This window comes from Lemur catta, chromosome 1, assembly GCF_020740605.2.
Source record: "Lemur catta isolate mLemCat1 chromosome 1, mLemCat1.pri, whole genome shotgun sequence".
Classification (NCBI taxonomy): Eukaryota; Metazoa; Chordata; class Mammalia; order Primates; family Lemuridae; genus Lemur; species Lemur catta.
Window position 1 is genome coordinate 122,895,489 of NC_059128.1, and position 19,874 is coordinate 122,915,362.

General features: G+C 41.4%; 1 protein-coding gene across 11 annotated transcripts in view; it reads left to right on the top strand.

Moving 5' to 3' along the window:
- Nucleotides 1–18,779, top strand: part of ZNF438 (zinc finger protein 438) — a 168,788-nt gene extending 150,009 nt beyond the window's left edge. For 10 of the 11 annotated variants that reach the window (XM_045554355.1, XM_045554320.1, XM_045554345.1 and 7 more), the window contains 3 exons: nucleotides 4,043–4,126; nucleotides 14,302–16,156; nucleotides 17,498–18,779. In XM_045554355.1, coding sequence (XP_045410311.1) covers nucleotides 4,043–4,126; nucleotides 14,302–16,156; nucleotides 17,498–18,113 — 2,555 coding nt within the window. In that variant the 3' untranslated portion in view covers nucleotides 18,114–18,779. Of the gene's footprint in view, nucleotides 1–4,042; nucleotides 4,127–8,083; nucleotides 8,193–14,301; nucleotides 16,157–17,497 lie in introns of those variants that run through there. The other variant, XM_045554370.1, reaches the window with a different exon arrangement.
- The last annotated feature ends 1,095 nt before the right edge of the window (nucleotides 18,780–19,874 follow it).

Below are 19,874 nucleotides of genomic sequence, written 5' to 3' on the forward strand. Positions count from 1 at the left end.
AGTGTGGCCATTTGGCAGCAGAGTCTCTCAGAAATTCCAATTAACCATGTAAATATATTTCATAACATTGCATCGCACATTGTCAGAACCCCTGCTGCCTTCACATCATTAACATAAATGCAGGTGCAAATAGCATTTATGTACTTTGATAGAAAGCAGTTGGAGACATTTCATTGTGGGACACAGCACTTTCAGATTGTGTACATCTGTTCAAATAATGTATCCAGCCCCAGTGACAGGAACACAAGGGTGGAAACATCTGCCCTTGAGACCATTTGCAATAGAGCAGATGCTTACATCTTTATTTATGCAGATGGTTGGTGTGATGAGTTGAGCAGGGATAAAAGCAAAGTTGTTTGACAGGGTGTTTAGTATGTTATGCAAGCAAAAAATATAGGTTAAGCATTTTTTTGTTTCTAAAAGTCTAATAGTAATAGTGAAATTCATAAATCTAGTAATGCTTTTAATAGGGTAGACATAATGTTCCTGTCTTTAAATTGATTGGAATCAAAATCCTAAAAACATTTATAGAAATTCTAGCATCCAACTTATATTAATTAGAAAGAGCAACTTATGATTACTTTGGTTTTGATAAAATACTTTTAAATGATTTTGAATGCTTTTTGTTAAAATCCTTTACAAACAGTGCTCTGTTTTTTTTTTTTTAAAGATTATAAAATACCAAAAGAATCTTGTGTTGGTATTTCTTAAAATTGGAGGAAAAAATATAAATGTCATCAGTTTGAATTTATGGGATATTCCATAAGTATAAACTCAATTTATGTAAAATAAGCTTCTAAAGCATTGTATATTTGTAAGATTTTTGTTAAGCATTTTATTATTTAATCTGTATTCTAACATTGTCAACTAATGATATTTTAAAAATAATTAATATTTTTATTAGACTGAGTTACCATTTAACAATTTATTATCAAACTCTCTCCTATAGATCTGCCATATTATTCTCAAAGAAACAAAGGTGAATTGCCACATGAGTGAAATTCCCTTTTGGAATTTTTAGACTTTTCTTTCAGTCGCAATGTTCTTTAGTGACCTCAATTTTAGAAGTAGGTGGTATGGAATTGGGAAGTATTTAAGAAATTTTCATTGTTTTTAAAATTATAAAAGACCTTAGTAATTATTTTTTTCCCTTCACTTTTGCTCATCAAAAAACTACTTTGTCAGTGCTTTAAAAAGTGTCATTAAATTTATTGTGCAATTGTTTCTTTTAAAAAGTTACATTCTGGGGGTAAGCTTCATTTGGTCACCAGAAGCTCTGTAAAAGGCCACTAATACAAGAAGCTGGCTTTTAAGTACTAGGGCATTGCTGACTGCTCTGTGCGCATCCCGCTAACTACCTCCCCAGCAACCATGCGGTAGGTTTCTGTTAGAAGGAAACACTCTTTCCTAACAGTTACACTTCCTGATTAGAAAAGGGTTAGTCAAAAAGATCTTTATTTTCTCAACATTGAAATAGATTATGTGGCGCTCACTAGCCAGTAGAGGAGACTGACACGTACACAGACACGTACACGTACAACAGCTAAGCACCTTAGTAAGTTCACTGTGTTGGAATGGAGGGAGAACAGCGTTAGTGCCAGACAGACCTGGGTTCAAATCCAGCTCTCACCAGCTTTGTGAGATGTTAATATCAAGAGTTGGTGGAGGATTAAGTGAGATAGTTGATTAAGCATTCAGTCTGACTCCTGAATGACGGGGCATTTTAGTCCTTCCTAATGGAATTTGAGGATTCTACAGGTCTGGGGAATAATAGAAATTGATGAGTAGAGACAGGGAACATACACACATCTATAGTAAATTTTCTCATGCAGAAAAGAAAGGAGATAGGACTCAAGGACTCTTTATTGCTGTCGCTACTCTTTTTATATTTTTGTGTTCAGTAAAAGCATAGGAGAGAACAAGTCAATATGGTTAAGAGTAAAGAGTTTGTTCATTTGGTTAAAAAAAAATGTTATATGCCAGATCTAGAGACTGAGGTCCCGGCAGTGAACAAAACAAGCCCCTGCTTTCTTGGAGCTCACGTTCTACTGGGAGGAGACGCGTAGTCATGTGTATTATAAAGATAAGTACCACAAAGGACACTTAAAGCAGAAAAAGAAAACAGCCAGTGATCACATGGGGCTGAGCAGCTCCTTTTAGATATATTGGCCAGGGAGGGCCTCCCGAGGAGCGTAGGAGCCACTGATGGTGCAGGATCCCTGATGCAGCTCGAGGGGGCTGGAGGGAAGTGTGGGGTCCAGAAAAGGGTGGGGAATACTCCATTTCCTTATTCTAAGATGTACCTTTTTTTGCATTTTAGTGTTTCAGGACTTGAGGTGGATGAGTCATATATTGAGAGTGATAGTGCTTCTCCCAACATTCTTCTCACCCCAGAAAGGGTTTTTAATAAATTTATTTGTGTGGTATAATCAAAGACAAAAGGAGAGTTTAGAAGTAGCAAGAAGGGACAGTGAATGAGTTCCCACATCATGGCCTCTCTTCCATGAAATCAATGTCAAAAATCACTGGCAAGAGAAAGATGGCCCCGGGGCTAGGCAGGGGTGGGGTAGAGGGAGAGGGCCTCCGAAGAGCAGAGAGAAACCTAGGCTACCCTCGTGAGGATCTGAAGGGAGTCTGTCAGGGACAAGTAAGCGGATTGTGGAATAGGTTTTGAGACTGGAAACCTTAAAGTTATAACATTGTCCATTGTTCTCAGTGGTTGGATATCTCCAGCACTAGGGATCAGGCACAGGGCTGGGGAAGGTTCTGGAGGAAAACGGCCATGGGTGAACCTCCGACAGCCTTGAGGCTGGTTCTGGAACCTGGAGTGTCCGCCTAAGAACACAGACGTGAGCACATGTAAGCACGTGTGGCCTCCAGGAAGGTGGGCTCTGTAATCACTCCACCTCTTCAGGGAAAATGGAGCCTTGACTTCTACACATTCCTAACCCGTAGATGAGAGTAGATGGTGCCTTCAGGTTTGTAGTTATCGTCAGAGGACAATAAAGATGGTGATGGAGAAGCCCAGCAGAATTCAAAGGAAAAAGAATCCACAGTGGTCACCACAGCTTTCAAAGGCCAATGGCTTTGCCCCTTGTGCTAGCTCAGGTCAGAGCTTGGTTGCCTTGGCCACACCCCAGAATCTGTGGATGCCAGTTACCCGTGTGCAGCCACGCTGGGAGCTCCACGAAGGGAACTGCTGCACATCAGCCACCTCAGCACCAGCCAGCGCCTGGGACTTCATGTTCTCTTTCTTTAATTCTTCCGAGTATCAGTGTTGTAGGGGGTCTCTCTATGTTAAGAAAAGACATTCCTTGATTAAAGAAATAAGTAACAGTCAAGAATTACTGGAAGTGTTAGGGAATGATTATCCACCTAAGAAGGGAATATTTTACATCTTAGAGATCCATGGCTGTCCAACCTTTGCATTTGTACTTACAAATCATGTACTATTTGACATAAAAGCTGAGGTATAGAAAAACTTACAGCAAAAAATATTCTAAATCACTGTGAGTTGAAGATAAATCAGATGTGAAGATAAAGCATTTGTAGAACTATACTATAAAGTAGTGGAACAATTAATTCATTTTTTAAAATGAAATTTGCACACTCCTCAAAAATGCCTCTTCTATATAAAGTAAACCTACTTTTGAAATTTCAGTATAAAAATAATATCTTTGTGATTCCAGCCCCTTACTTTTAACTGTATTATTGTTGAAATGTTGTGATTTTTACCACTTTAGTTTCATAATCATGGTGTTTTGACCAAAGGCAAGAAACTTCCAACCTTCTGCATGTGTCCTAGTTTAATTGTTCCAACTGACTACACATTCTGATGTTGAAACCTTTTCTTTCTGTTTATCCCACAAAGGAAAAGGTTTTCTTCACCAACTGTCATCTTGTTAGTCATCCCAGATACTTAACTGTTCCAACTGCTATTGAAAAACAAAATTTAAAAAGAAGAAGGGGGCGCATTTTTAATTTGTAGGGGAAGTCTTCTTGCCATGAGACATTTGTGCGGCTCACTAAAGCTCTTTTGCAGGAGATGTCTCTGTGTTCACCAGTCTTGTGGAGATACAGCTGACTCGGGAAATGTCGGAGACCCCCGGAAGGACAATGTGCACAGGTATTTATATGGGGATAGGCCCTCAAGTGAAACAATCTGCCACTTTTCCCACGTTGAAGTTAGTTATCAGGGTCAAAATTTCAGCTATGTGACTCAACTGAATATTAACAATTCTAGTAATATGAACAACAAAAAGATTGAGAGAATGAGGTTAATAAAGCTCTCAGAAATTTCCATTTCTCTCGATTAGTGTCCTTGGGAAGTCATTGGCTCTTTTGTTAACTCTTTATGCTTCTCAGTCACTCTTGGATTTGGGTAAAGAAACTGACTTGAATGTTTTGTGATAATGAATAAAATCTTATGCATATGACAGATCATTTTTGCCAAAAAGGTAAACAACTTAACTTTATCTTTCTAAATGTATTTAAACCAAAAAGGATTTCTTATGGTTTTCAACTGTTTTTCATCAGAAACACTTCAAATCAAAAACAATTTCTTCCAGAATAAGAACTAATAAAAAGGGCATAATTAAAATGAAGAAGAAATTCATTGAAATTGAGAGTTTTTATTAAAGTGTATTTTAAATAATAAAGCTTTTTAAATGTACTTTTCATTTGGGATATTATATGGCTCCAAAAGAATAATTAGTTACTTGAATTTAACAAACCTCATTGTGTTATTTTTTTCTTTTACTTCCATTAATATTTTAGGTAATTGGCTTTTAAATTCTTTCATAAAGAATGCTTGTTTCCTCTTCCTTCATGATGTTTGGTCAGCCCTTTGTATCCATTGGTTCAGCCAACCGTGGACTGAAAATATTAAAAAAAAATTGCATCTGTACTGAACATGCACAGACTTTTTTATCTTGTCATTATCCCCTGAACAATGCAGTATAACAACTATTTACATAGCACTTACACTGTATTAGGTATTATAAGCAATCTAGAGCTGCTTTAAAGTATAAGGGAGGATGTACATAGGTTATATGCAAATACTAGGGCATTTTATATCAGGGATTTGAGCATCTGTGGATTTTGATATCTGTGGGAGGTCCTGGAACCAGTCCCCGTGGATACTGAAGGACTACTGTATTTACATATCTAATTTATTCAATTTTATGGACTATAGTTTTCCTTTTGGTACCCATTTTTCTTTCTATAGGTAAGCTACCCTAAACTTATTTCTTAATGATTTACTCCACGAAATACTAAAATCTACAAGGAAGTACCTTCAAAGTTCTGGTTGCCCAGCCTCTACCTGCTGTGAGAGCCCACGTATTTTCCTTCAAATTGAGAAACCACATAGCCATTGCTCTCTCTGCCCTCCAGAGATGTGGCAGGTGTCCCTAGCTCCACCCTAAGCCCCATCCATCCTCATAGGGCCGCTGAGATCTGCACTCACCCCTACTTCCTGAAAATCTAGGGTAGTTGCTTTCCTTCTAGGGATAGGAGCAACAATTGGCCTCACTACTCAGTATAAACAACAGAGAGAAGGAGTGTCCCCACAAAACAGCTCTTTAGAATGCACATGTGTTAACTCCTATTCACACTGAATCGTGAAAACTTCCCCTTCACTCTCTGAAGGTTCACTGAAAATCAACGGACCAAAGACAGATTAATAGGAGAAAAGGCATACAACTTCATCTAATCAATTGTTTTGCAAATGACACAAGGGCCTTCAGAATGAAGACCCAAAGATACAGGAGAACTGTTTTTATGCTTAGGCTCAACAAAGTATCAACAGTTGTGTAGAAATATGATTGGACAAAAAGGGTTTGATCTGATGCTAATGGACTGAGTAGGGAAACCCAGCAAGGCCTGTCTATTTGGATTCCTCTTGGACTCTCTGTGCAGCGTCCTTTCTTCTGAGTGTGGGGCAGGACCCTCTCTGGAATGGGGTCTTAGGACCTACAGTCAAACAAGGTAGGTCAGATAATTTCTTTATGGCCAGTTTTTACACAGAAAGGGGTTGGGGGGAGTATTATGTTTAGGATTTATAGTTGGCTTTAGGGAAAAGGGGCTTTGGTTTCTGTGACTTACCTTGGGGAAGAGGGATTCTAGTTTCTATGCCTAGCCTCGAGAGAGATTGAGTGGCCAAAGACAGGAGGGCAGAAGAATGGCAGAGAGAAACTTTTGCTTCAGAGGCCTTCATTTTGTGGTAATGTTTTCTGAGCTCCAGCACAAGCAATAGCCATTTCTTCTCCCTTCCCTTTCCTTACCTCTCAGAGTAGAAACACCAGTTTAAGGATTCAGAACTGTTTCCATGTGATGAATATTCAAGACCTGGGCCTTTTTCCCCCCACCAAAAATAAATGTCACAAACCTCATACTTTCTGGCAAGAGATAGTGGAAAACTAATATCTGCTGATCATCTAATGTGTGGTAGGAGCTACCCCAGCACCATCAGGGGAATTTTCTCGTTTAGTCCTGCCCGTGGCTGTTGCTAGACACTGTTACGTCCGATTCATAGATGATAACATTTAGGCACAGAGAGTGATTTGCCAAAGCCCCAAGTATATGACAGAGCCAGAAGTTGAAACCAAGTCTGTCTAAACCCCAAAACCATGATCTTTGTACTGGAGACTCTGGTATTTGCCGTAACCAGAAGTGATAGCTTATAGTCAGCATGCAGAGGTGGGAGGAGCCCCTGGAGTCAGCTGGGCCAGGACTTGAGTTCCAGCACTGTTACTTAGCAGCTTAGAAATCTTTTTCTGTGAAACAGATGTAATGGTAATTCCTAACTCAGGTTATTGTGGGGATTAAATGAGATAACGCATGTACAGTATTTTGTACAGTACCTGACACATAAAATACTACCTATCATTAGGATAATGTTAAAAGAAACAATATTGATAAAGAAGTTCAGCTCCTCAGAAAATGAGAATTTCCTTCCCTGCTAAGTGAGGTGATGAAAGACCTGTTTGGCAGGACAGCTCTCAAAGGCCTGTACTGAGCGGAAGGTGCCTGCTTGTCCCTGGTTTTGTTAAGGAAGGGGGCAGAGTCCGCTCAGAGCATCGCTGAGCAGGATAGGACAGGTGTGCTCAGGATGATGGGCAAACTAGACTCAGGATAGAAGGTACCCAATGAGGAATGTGCTTGTTTCCTTTGTATTATCTCAAATTTCCTGAAATTTGAGTCTGAGAAATGATGAATCTAGGAAGCCTTCATGCTGCAGATACATGGAATAGAAGTGATATTTGGCATCCTGAGTCCTTAGAAACAAAAGAACACTTGTTCCTGCAGCCAGCACATTTTATAGTGCATGCTCTGCAGTCAACGCTCAATAAATTCTTGTTGACTCTGACTGCTGCAGAGCCTGAACAGTGGCTTGGGGAGATGGTAGGCCATGGCTAAATGTGTTTATAGGTTTTTCAACAAAATTAAGTTGAGCTCCCTTGTGTTATGAGACATTTCTTTTATCCTAGACTTCCCCAGGGTTTTACCATATTTATTTTAACAAGAGACCATCTTGGGACAGTTTGAACCCCAACCGGAATTTATTATTTGAAAGCCAAGCGGGAAGGAGAACAGGGATGGCAACAAATAAAATTGAAAATAGGGTTTTTCAGTTTAATAAAGTTAAAACCTAAACAACACCTAAAAGTTTTGGCTCTTTAGTGGCTAAGACTTGGCAGCTATTCTGAGCCTGGATCCAGGGGGCCTATTTCAATAACAAGGACACTCCTCTTTCTCTGCCTGCTCTCTCCTGCACGCTTAGCAGTAGGCCTGTGGGCCCCAACAGACAGAGTAATGGAACTTTGCCCAAACCAACTACCAGACAAGCAGGAACAACTTTGTTCAGAAGGAACAAAGCAGGCCTTGGTTCTGCCAGGGGAAATCAGGAAGTGAGTTGTTTGTAGCTATCTAGAGAATTGTCTCATGTACTCGTCTCTTAATGCTGCTTATGCTAGCTGCGCTGTGAAACAGTCTGATAACACTGGGTTAGACAGTGACACCTAGTGCCACTGAGCCCCGTTCTTCCCTCTGCTGCCTCTAACTTGCAAACGATGTCCGTCAGATCCAATCCTTTGGTGGGAATGGAGGAGCAGGAGGAGGAGGACACATGTTGCACATTCTCCAGACAAGTGTCCGGCAGCCTTTCTGGATTTGTCAGAATCCTATGGATAGTAAGTGGCAAATTCAAATATAAAAATCTGCTTTTGCTTTCAAATGACTATTAATTTTCCATGAATTCTCTCTAATAAGTGGGCTGAAAGAAGCATTTAAATGGTAATAGAAACTTTAGGATGTGACAAGCCATTTCTATTTCAAGTTTTATTTTGTTTTTATTTTCTCCTTACGATTCAGAGATGGTATTATAATTTGAGATTAATTGGGGCAACTTTGTATATAATTCTCCCCACCCCCACTTGGAGAGAAGAATGAAGGAGAGGAAGGTCATGGCTTCAAATTGTAATGGACAGATCTGGGCTGTGTAGACTTCGGCATATTTTTTAACTTCCTCAAGCCTAATTTTTGTAAATCTGCAAAAGGGGATCAGTAATACTTACTTGTAGAGTTTGGGTGAGGATTTAATTAAAAGATCTAACACATATTCTAGAGCATAACAAGGACTCAACACCTCCTAGTTTCCCTTTAATCACAGTTAGATCACTTTTTCACTAATGTCTCTTTTCAAAATAGTTATTTTAACATGCTTAACATATTAAAAACAGCCCACATTTAAAATCCTAATATTGAGTATTCTTGTTGAATAATTGTGCAAAATTAATTTTACTGAGTGAGCCTTTTATGTCTTCAGTTAATAAAAGTCCATGTTTAGTGCCTTAGAGTCCTGTGAGCCTCTTTAACTGTGTTATGGGTAATTTTGAAGGATTTCCAGAAATTATGAATGTCAGTGGAAATTTCTACTTCTCATTATTTAGTGCACAGTTCTGTAAGATCTGTAATTTAGTAGGTGCAGGTGAGGGTTCTTAGATCACACCATCTGTGAAAGGCCTTGTAAATGTGTAGTGCAGTAAACCACTGTTGTAACTATATTGCCAAGAAAGACTTTCTACAATCACACTATCTTAGTATTTTAGAGTTTTAAAAAATCTTAATGGCATTTTCAACTTCTCTAAGGACTCCTATTGTTCAGTCTACTTTAAAAAAAAAAACTGTAGTTATTCTAGCTTAACTGACCTTTACTACAAATTGCCTTGTTTTATCCTAAAGAGCCAAATGTTTGCAGGAACAATTCTCAGGACTCCAATTGTCCTTGGGAGGTAATGAGCTCTAATACTTCTCAGTGCTTCACTTTGGGGGCAGTTATGCACTGCCTGTGAAATTGCTAGATTGCTTCCCTGATCATTAGCAGTTCTTGTCATTAAGGGGTCAAGAAAAATATAGGAGCCATTCTCCATGTGCATATCTAGATAGTCATGTACATATAGACACATATTCATCACTAATATCCCAAAAGATACAGCTTTTAAAAATTGATCCAAATAGGGGAAGTTTCATTTTCCTTTCATTCATTTAACAGATATTTATGAGCACCTCCTGTATGCCGGGCACAGAGGGTGTTCAGTGGGAAATAAGCACTTATCCCATTCCAGACTTCTTAGTCCCCCCAGCTCCCCCCCCCCAACAAAGGCCACCACTAACACTGGTTTCTGTTGCTTCCTTTCAGAGATATTCTACATATGTGCAGGAATATATTTGTGTGTGTATCTTCCGTTTTTTAAAATCCAAGTGATAGTATAGTATGAATCTCACATCTTGGCAAGTGTTCCATAGCACTCCAATTCATTCTTCTTTCCTACTGCTGCATACTATTGCATCGAATGGTTAGATAATTATTTTATTAGCACCCTGTTGATGGACATTTTTAAGTAACTACTAGGGTTTTTTCTCTTCTGTTTTCTGTGGCCTTGCTTTCTTTCTCCTGCCATGGATTTCTTCTAATTCATTGGTTTCATTTTCTATACTTAATGATTCTTGGCAATTAGACTCAGCACCACCTTTATGGAGACCCTCACCCTGTATGAAATTTCTGATAGATCCAGGCAAGCATAAGTAAGTTAAATATACTCAATTAGACCTTATCTTTTTATGCCACAGATCCGTGATTAGCTTGTGATATTGATCATAAGCCACCTTTTCTACCCCAGCACCCACCTCTTTAAATCTCCAGCAGTGGCGGGATACGGTGGCTCATGCCTATAATCCCAGCACTTTGGGAGGCCAGGGCGGAAGGATCGCTTGAGGCCATGAGTTCAAGACCAGCCTGGGCAACATAGCGAGACTTTATCTCTGCAAAGAAACTTTAAGATTTTTTTTAAAAAATTAGCTGGGCACGGTGGCATGCACCTATAGTCCCAGCTACTCAGGAGGCTGAGGCAGGAGGAGCACTTGAGCCTGGGAACATGAGGCTGCAGTGAGCTGTGATCACGCCACTGCACTCCAGAGCGGGCAACAAAGCAAGACGCTGTCTCTAATAAAGAATTAAATAAATTGCAGGGAACTTGAGGAGAACAGACTCAGTTTGGCCATCCCTGTCATCTAGGCCTCTGTCATTTCAGGTTGCCAGACTGCTCACGCTCATCTGCTGGGACAGAGCCTGTTGCCCTCAGGAGTATCCTGTGCTCCCAGACCACAGTTGGCCTCTTTCTCATTGAACGTCATTGCTCTTCCTGTGTGATTTTATTTCCACTGTACTATAGAGACTTTTGAAGATCAGTGGAAGCACATTCACTTTAAACGTATCAGAATTAGCTCACTCCCTTTTGGTATGGCTCTATGAGGTATATATCTGGTTTCATTTCGGCAAACCTGAACTGTCAGAAGGTTGCCTTCTCACACTTGGTCGTAAAAAATAGGAAGCTCCCTCCCAGCTTGTCTTTGAAGACTTTGAGGTGACCTTGACCACTGCTGTTGCTCCAGCCGTGTCTTCTGCTCTGTGTTATTTCTGCTCTTTGTGTTGACATTACCGTGCTCCGCCTCTGAGGTTCAGTTTTCCATTCCCAGTTGTTCCTCCGTCTTCACCCTAATCCCCCCACTCTTCCCTCTGTGCACATGTCTGTTTGCTGTAGCACAGTCTCTTCTTCAGAGCTTGCTCAGTCTATACTCCAGCAGCATAATTTACTGTTCTCCCTTGTTGTTTCCTCAGGTGGATATCAGTTGGCCTCACCTATCCCCTTTATTTTAAAGGATTGTATCATGATGCTAACCTATTTCCTTATTCTGGCAGTGAATAAAATTAAATTGAGAAAAATAATATTCCAGAGATATGCCCATTTCCTTTTTAATGTTTAAAATTTTGAAATGTTAAAGACCATTTTTAAATTATATTCTTTTTTCCCCCTGTATTTTAGAAAATTTCTGAGGCTTAATCTGTAAATTTTTTCACTCCTTGATCACTTTATTACCACTTAACAAATATTCAGCAAATATTTACTGAATCCCCACCACATCCTGGACACTGTTCTAGGCCCTGAAAACAGAGAAACTCCCTGCCCTCTAGGAATTTATCCCAATGAGGGGAGGCAGACCACAAATGCAAGTGTTCTAGAGAAAATTAAAGCAGGAAAAGGGAGCAGGGAGTTCAGAATGGGGGGATAGTTTTAAATGAGGTAGTCAGAGAAAACTCTTACTGGGAAGAGGCCATTTGAGCAAACCTTGAGGGAAGTTACGCAAGTACTGGTGGTTCACGTGAGGAAGAGTGTTGTGGGCGGTGGGCACAGCAAGCGCGGAGGCTCTGAGGAGGTGCCCATCTGGCACCTGTAAGGGACAGCGAAGAGGCCCATGGCCAGAGGGGAGCTGAGTAGAGGAATGAGTCAGAGATGGCATGAGGCTCTTTAGGCCATTGTGAGGACTGTGGCTTTTCTCTGAGTGAGATGAAGGGCCACTGGACAGTCACTGTTGAGAAGACAAGGTGATAGGTCTTGTGCTGTGACGTAGTGTTGTCATAGTATTTCAGGAGGGTTTATGACTGACAACGGGCAAAATAGCCTTTGTTCTAGCTCTTCTTTGCAGTAAATATTTTCTGCTCAATCAGTTAGGAGCAAGAGCTAGGGATAAATGACCCAACGTTCTTTCTTCTTTCCCTGCCCTACCCCAGATCCGTTGTGTAAATACAAAGACCATTATTATTGTTAATGTGATTATTTACTAAACCTTGTCTCTAGGTAATCAAAAGCCATCAATAATTTTAGGCTTGCTGCAAAGTCTCTCTATCCTGATCTAATGTATTTCTTTACAACTTACTTTAGTACTTCTTCCAGAAAAAAATCAGAAAGTGAGGTTTGAAACGGAAAACATTTAAATTTAAAGGCTCTGACAGTAAAACTTAAAAATTAAAATTATGTAGGAGGAAGAAGCAAATGTAGCCACCTATTTAGGTGACTATTGTGAAGTAATTGACCACTCAATTTACCCATGGGATTCATGGTGGCAAAACTAAGAAGGAAAACAAGAAAATTATCCTTTTCTGATTTTTCCACCACAGCACTAGTTCTTTTACTTCTTACTCTAGTCCAGGCTACCTTGGGAAATAGTTTCATAACATCCCAAACACTGATTACCTTCTAAAATAAGTTGGTGGGTACACATTTCAACTTATTTCTATTATACTATGTTACTTATTCATTTGGGGAGTGTCATTTTTGCTGAAAGAATCAACTTCCTGCTAAAATTGTTAATCCTGTCACTGTAGGCATTAAAATCGAAATGATTTTAAATTCTTAATTGCCTATGTCACTAGACTGTCAGCTGCCTACCTCTGTATCCGTTGGATTCCCTAAACAAGTAATTCTTCAGCTACTTACCCATAACTCCAAAATCTCAAAAGCTCTGAAGACAGAAAAGTTTATCAAAAGTTAAGTACCAAACTCATTCAGAGGCAAAAACCTGAACTGAAATAAAGCTATTCAAAAATCTTCATTTGCCCTATTTGATATGAATACTTACATATTTTGCTACAGAAGTGGTAACAGGTTTAATTACGAGTGCCCTACGATTCGGCTGGGTGCTATGTAACCTTTGGCATACGTATCTTACTACGTTTCTAAAATTTGAAAGTATTAATTTCAAGGTACATTTTGCCCCAAAAGTTTCAGAAAAGGAATTGTGCGCTTGCAACAACCAATCCCTGGAATGATGTAGGTGCCTAGTAAATGTGAGTTGGAGTGAGGTTTGATTAATATGAGATACTTAGAAATGAGAAACTTTTCTACAGCCAGGCCCTGTGACCTGGAGGCCTCAGAGAATAAAACGGATGATTCAGTCCTTAGAAACAGAGCACCGAAGTGTTTCCCTAATTGTTCTCTTATGGTAGTGGTAATTGGTCTTCAGTCAGGCTAATAAATCCAGGAATGGAGTATTATTATTCTGTCAGTTAGAATCGTTCCTGTTAGTACCTAGAAGGTGCTCTTTATGTGATTCACATATCTTTAAAGTTGTCTTTGTATCTTTACTTATCACTTGGTATCTTTTTAGTTTTGTTCAAATTTTTTAAAGGTGTCACATCAGCTTTTTTAATACTGGTGATTTAATTGCAAAAGTACACGTAAACAGTTTGAAAGGTGTGAGGAGAAATTCGCAAGTCACATGGGGAAACGGCAACAAAGCTAGCATTCAGTCTGGAATTCACCCCCTGTGCAAAACAAATTGCACTGCCAGTGGGTCAAATGATGTATCCTGAGACTGAGTGAAAAATGAGTTTGATACAAAAAACATTTGTTTCATACCAAGGATACAGTGGGAAATATCAAGATGAATTAAATATAGGCTTTACTGTCACAAAACTTGAGTTTAGTAGGGAAAGCAGGACATACATATAAAGTAAATAAGATATACACCAGAACATACCAGAGGAAAGACTTTGCAGCTCAGGAGAGCAGGAAAGATGGGGTTTCCCTGGCTTGTGACAATGAGTCAGAATCAGGGAAGTGGAGAGGAAGATTTGTGGGGTGTAGGATGAGAAGGACAGAGTCCTCACTCTCAAGAAGCTGTGTTTAGTAGCGGAGACACACACAAATACCTGAAATATTATAGAAAATGGTAAATATTATAACAGGGGCTGTGGAACCCTAGAGGAGAATAGTAATCCTTGGGGAAGGTGGGCAGGAATTGACCTTCAAGCTCCTGTGGAAGGACACATAAGTTTGCCAAGAAGGGTAAGGATGGGCCCAGGGATCTGTTCTAGGCAGAATAAATAAGGTCCTTATTTGAACTCTCCAAAACATAACAGTTACTCTACAGTGATTTTTTTATGTTGTATTATCTTTGCAGGTGTATCAAACATTCCTTCTGGAAAAATACAAAGTGGGAAAGGTTTGAAGAATAAGAATCAGTTTAGGACTATTGCACCGAAAATCGTGCCCAAAGTCCTAATATCCAGAATGCTGCCATGTCATTCACCATCACTCTCTGATCAGGTGAATCCGGGACCCTCTATCAACTCCAAGCCCCTGGGGATGTCCACCCAGAACTATGCTCTGATGCAGGTTGCTGACCAGGAGGGGACATTTTCTCTTGTTGCTTTGCCAAATGTTGCCTCAGCTCAGCCAATTCAGAAGCCCAGAATGCCCCTGCCCGAAAACCTGAAACTGCCTATTCCTCGATATCAACCCCCAAGAAATAACAAAAAATCAACAAAGAAACCAATCCTGAGCCCTCCTGAGAGTGGCTGTAGCAAACCTCCTGCCCAAACCCAAGTGTGTCTTCAGATGTCCCTTTCCTCACCTGACCACCCTGAACTCTCGCACAAGCCCAGTCCCTTTGAACAAGTGACACCACTAGAGCAAGCCCCAGCCAGCATCAGCACGGCTACACTGACCAATGGCTGTGACCATGGGGACTCGAGACCCCCAGTGACCAACAGCTGTGGTCATCTGAGCCCTGCTGCCACCCCAACCTCATCCACCCCAACCTCATCCACCCCAGAGGGGCCCTCTGCCAAGCAGGGCCTCCCAGAGATTTCAAGGAGAGCAAACTTTGCAAGCAAGAACACATCCAGCAAACCTGCTGCCATCACCAGTGAAAACCTTAAAGAACAAATTGACCTTGCAAAAGCCATGACCAAGTTGTCACCTGGTATTTTTGGCAGTGCAGTCCAGTTGACCTCCGCAGTCCCCAGAGGGAAAGTGCCAATCTTACCCTACTCAAGAATGAAAACAGCAGCAGCCTACATAGTGGAATCCAGTGCTGACACTGCGGGCTTGTCTCCACTGGGGCTCGGAGCAGGCTGCGATAAGACATCGCCCATCACAGGATGCTTTGATGCAGCCACCAAAATGACCAGCAAGGTACCAGTTTCACAGGTGTCCCAGCAGAGTCCCTGTGAAAATGCCTTTTGTACAGCCACCGAGCCAGATCTCAGCCTCAAAATAAAACTGAACAGTGGGGCAGCAAAGAGAAGTGGAAGAAAACGAAAGGTACCAGATGAAATTTTGGCACTTCAGGGAAAAAGGAGAAAATGCATCATTAATAAGTGTAGAGATGCTAAAGAAAGAGTGAAAACCGATTCCCAAGAATCCAGAGACCAAAAACCTGGGGCTGTGAAAAAATACCGTAGCATTATGCCCAAACCTGTGATTGTCGTGCCCACTCTGGCTCCCCTGGCTCCTCCTGCGGCTACACTACAATCTCAGATGCTGGGGGGCCTAGGACAGGACATGCTGTTACATAATTCAGCCACTCCTAAGTATCTTGGCCCTAAGCAGGACAGTAGCTCCTCCCCCAAGCCCAGCTCTGTGCTCAGAAATGGCTTCTCTGGCATTAAGAAGCCGTGGCACAGATGTCACGTCTGTAACCACCACTTCCAGTTCAAACAGCACCTTCGAGACCACATGAACACACACACCAACAGACGGCCGTACAGTTGTCGGATCTGTCGCAAGGCCTACGTACGTTCTGGCAGCCTGAGCACACACATGAAACTTCACCATGGCGAGAGCCGTCTGAAGAAACTCATGTGCTGTGAGTTTTGTGCCAAAGTGTTCGGTCACGTCCGAGTCTATTTTGGCCACCTGAAAGAAGTGCACAGAGTTGTGATCAGCACCGAGCCCTCCCCCAGTGAGCCGCAGGGAGATGTGCCGAAGAACAGAGAGGCTGGTGTGCCCGGGACGGCGGGAGCACTGGAGAGGTGAGTGGACTGGAATGGAAGCCGGGCAAAGAAGAGTTTGTAAAAACATTTCTTGGATTAGGATTCGTAAGGTAGCTACCTCTTCCTCCTGTTTTGTGAAGAATGATCTCATTCCCCTTGGATTTCTGATCAGTCACCATGTTCACTTACACTTACCTACGTGAGCCAGAGCACACATGCCGGCTTCAGTTGTGCTGGGGACAGCTGGGTGAGAGAAGATTATTTTTGCTTCTGAAAACGAAATAGTAAATTATTGTATACAGTCCTGATCGTCTTTACACTAATTTCCCCCCAAAAAATCACGTCCACTGAATTTATATCTAAACAGCATCATTAGCCCCGGCCATGGCATGACCCATGGTGGGGACTCGGAGGGGCCGGCCGTGTGGACCTACCCTCAAGCTCCCAGACCCCACCCTCTACGTTTGCCCTGTTTTTCCCAGCAGGTTCCGTTAACTTTTTCCTTTGTCATTCCTTTTTTGCAGGTACTGCTTCCTGATATTATAAACAAATAAGCTAAGTATTTGAAAGCCTGGCAGACAGGCATTAGAGCAGTAATTCACCCAGGAAATACCCTCAGTCTGGGCCGTGTATCCACTTCCCACTGAGGTGGCATGAGGGCATCTCGCTGCTGGCAGTTCTCGTCGGCACTGGAAGAAGCAAACCTGTTCCAGCGCTCAGATGCTCTGCGCTTTGTTGTTCATAATTGCCCCGATTGCTCTAGATACTTTGCATTCACTCTTGGCTTACTCTGTCATAGCTGATAAAAATAAGGATGCCTATCCTGTTTCTTCCTTGCTTTTCTATAATCTCTCTCCTTTTCTTAGGCATTTCTGTCCTCTTTCAGACTTCTATGCTTTCCGTTAATGGACAAAGAAACCTCACTTCTTGTTTTCTTATAGTTGATTTTGAATTTTAGGTATAATGTCCGTACTGCATTCTGTGCTCAAGGTTAGGGAGAGCCACAGTGGGTTGTGGGACAGTTATTTCGCCTGAACCACGTGTGTTCCTACTGTGCTGCAGTGGGTGGGTATTGCCCAATTTTCTGTGCTGATTACACCTGTCCCTGTGGGCACTGAGGTGAGTTAGCTCACCTGGGGGAGGTGCGTAAAGGTAAAGACTCTTTCACCAGATGGACCCTGGTAGCGTAAGAAATGTGTGGCCCCAGCAGGAGTGATGGTTCGTGTTTGCTGAGGGTCTTCCCAGGCTCTCCGTCCACACCATCCTTGGTGCTTATCATCACTGAGTGTGTTTAGAAACCTGAAGACTAAGAGTTGAAACAGTAAGTTCCAGTTATGTTTTTCCATGAAATCTTATATATGCTATTTTTGCCCTTTTCAGGGAAAATAAGTCAAGCCTGGAAGAAGACTTGCTTCTAAACCAGGCAGACGAAGTCAAATTACAAATCAAATGTGGCCGCTGTCAGATCACTGCTCAGTCTTTTGCTGAAATAAAGTTTCATTTACTTTATGTTCACGGAGAGGAAATTCAGGGCAGGCTACAAGAGGGGATCTTAATGGGGAGAAAGGTGGCTCAGGAAGCACTGGTTAAACACTCCACAGCTGACTGCAGACAGCATCCCGAAAGAAGAAAGCTGGCGAAGCATTGTCCCTCTGAGGAGGAATTACGTGCATTTCCTAAACTAAAAAGGCAACTCTACCTTCATCATAAGAATGGTGTGGAAATACTCACAGAAAATGAAGGCGCTCAACCAGGAACCAACGAGCCCAGGGAAAGCCCCCAGGACCCCCGGGGTCCCGGCCTCCACACCGTTCTCCTGTGGTCCCATTCGGGCTTTAACTGCCTCCTGTGTGCCCAGATGCTGGGAAGGAAAGAGGACCTCCTCCTGCACTGGGAACGTCAGCATAACTGTGAGGACCCCTCCAAACTGTGGACTATTTTAAATACGTTCTCTAACCAGGGAGTGATTGAACTTGCCAGTGAAACTGAAACATGAGACACCAAGACAAGCTTTCGTGAGAGTTTTGTGCTTTGTGGTGGTGCTTAATTAGAAAGATCAGATTAGTTAGGAGCAGCATCAATGAACAGAAGTGATTTTTGTACATAGTTTTATTTTCTTACCAGATAAAATATATGTTCATGATGCATAATTTTCTAGCCATATGCAGCCTTATTTTAAAATTCTATATATTGACTCTTAATATTTAGACTTTATTTCAGAATAAATAAAAAGACCAAAATTTGAGAGTGAAATATAAAGGATTCTAGGCTGTTCTTCAAATACAGTTTTCAGCAAAAATGTGTGTGTGTGTGTGTGTGTGTGTGTGTGTCCTTTTGTTCTGATGTTTTCTGCTTATGTAGATCAACAAATGTGAAAAATTCCCAGGTGGCAAAACCATTTTAGTCTCAACCTTAGTGTTAAGTTAGATGGTAAATGTTGATATTCATTAAATACTTTGGTTTATTTGAACATGCTGTAGGGTAGTATTCTAATAAGGTTGTCATCTACGGTAATTTAAAATCCATGTTTTCAGGACTTAGGTGGTTTTGTTTTTGTAATTTTGCTGTTTTCTTAAATGTGCATTACCTTGAAGATTAGTTGTTGGCAAGTCTTGTGGCTACAGTGTTCCATGTCAAAATAATAAAAAAAAAAAATAGTACTTCAGCTAATAAAAAAATATACCTTCTTGGTAAAAAGTTATTTTCAAATAGTCTTCGGGGCCAGAAAATTTACAGCCTGGAAAGTGAACTAGATAGTGAGTCCAGATGTGTGAGTGTCTCAGCTGCTTTCCTCTCTCCCAGGTGACCTCAGAGGGCTGTCGCCAGCTGAGCAGTTTTGGACGCAACTGTGCCCTTCCAGCCAGGTTCCCTCTGACAGTCAGGGGTAAGTGATGGCCTCTTAAATTCCTGGGAAGTTACCTTGAATCAGTAAAGTTGCCATTCGACGTTCTTGGCCATCCTGACTGCAGACTCATTTTCTTAGAAGGGGGAGTCTGAGCACCCACCCTGCTGACAACGCGGACGGTGGTGAAGCCTCCGTGCACGTGGCCAGCCCTCTTGCTGCAGGCCCGGGCATCTCACCACTCGGTGCTGTGCTGAAGGAAGTTACCTGAAATTCTGACTGATAAGCTAGTGGGTCTTAACTTTTTAAATGTCTAGTTTTAAAAGCAAGTGTTCATAGGCACAATTTGACTCAAACAGTACAAAAAGGGAAAACTTAATCCATGCCTTTTTGCAAATCATTTTGTAAATTTGAGAATAAGAGGGTGGAGTTGGAAATCTCTGACAGATTGTGCCGTGATTTATCAATTGATCAGCCAGTTTCAAAAAGAAACAGTCAGACCTCCACTGTTGGATGGATAGTTTTAGAACTTTCTGGGTTAGTAATGAAGCAGCTTTACGATTTAATGCAGTTCCTAGTTTTCGTTTTGGAAGGTTGGTCTTGAAGACGTTACCAAATGAGTTCTAGGAGTATTCCCTGAATTCAAAACAAGAAATTTTAATTCAGACTATGAAATAATTTATAGACTGCCCAGTCCTCAGATGCTAAAGAGTATTTTGGAAATACTGGTGACAGGCAGAGTAGTGGGTCTGGAGTATGCGTGGAAACGAAGGTGTGAGGACAGAAGGCGTCTGCCAGCCTGTGGCCAGTGTTGAACCTCATATGCTTCCGGCCAGCGCATAGGCGGTTCCCGGGAAGAAATACAGGTAAGAACGGGGAAAAGAGCAAAGGCAGGGAGAACACATGCTTGGCTCA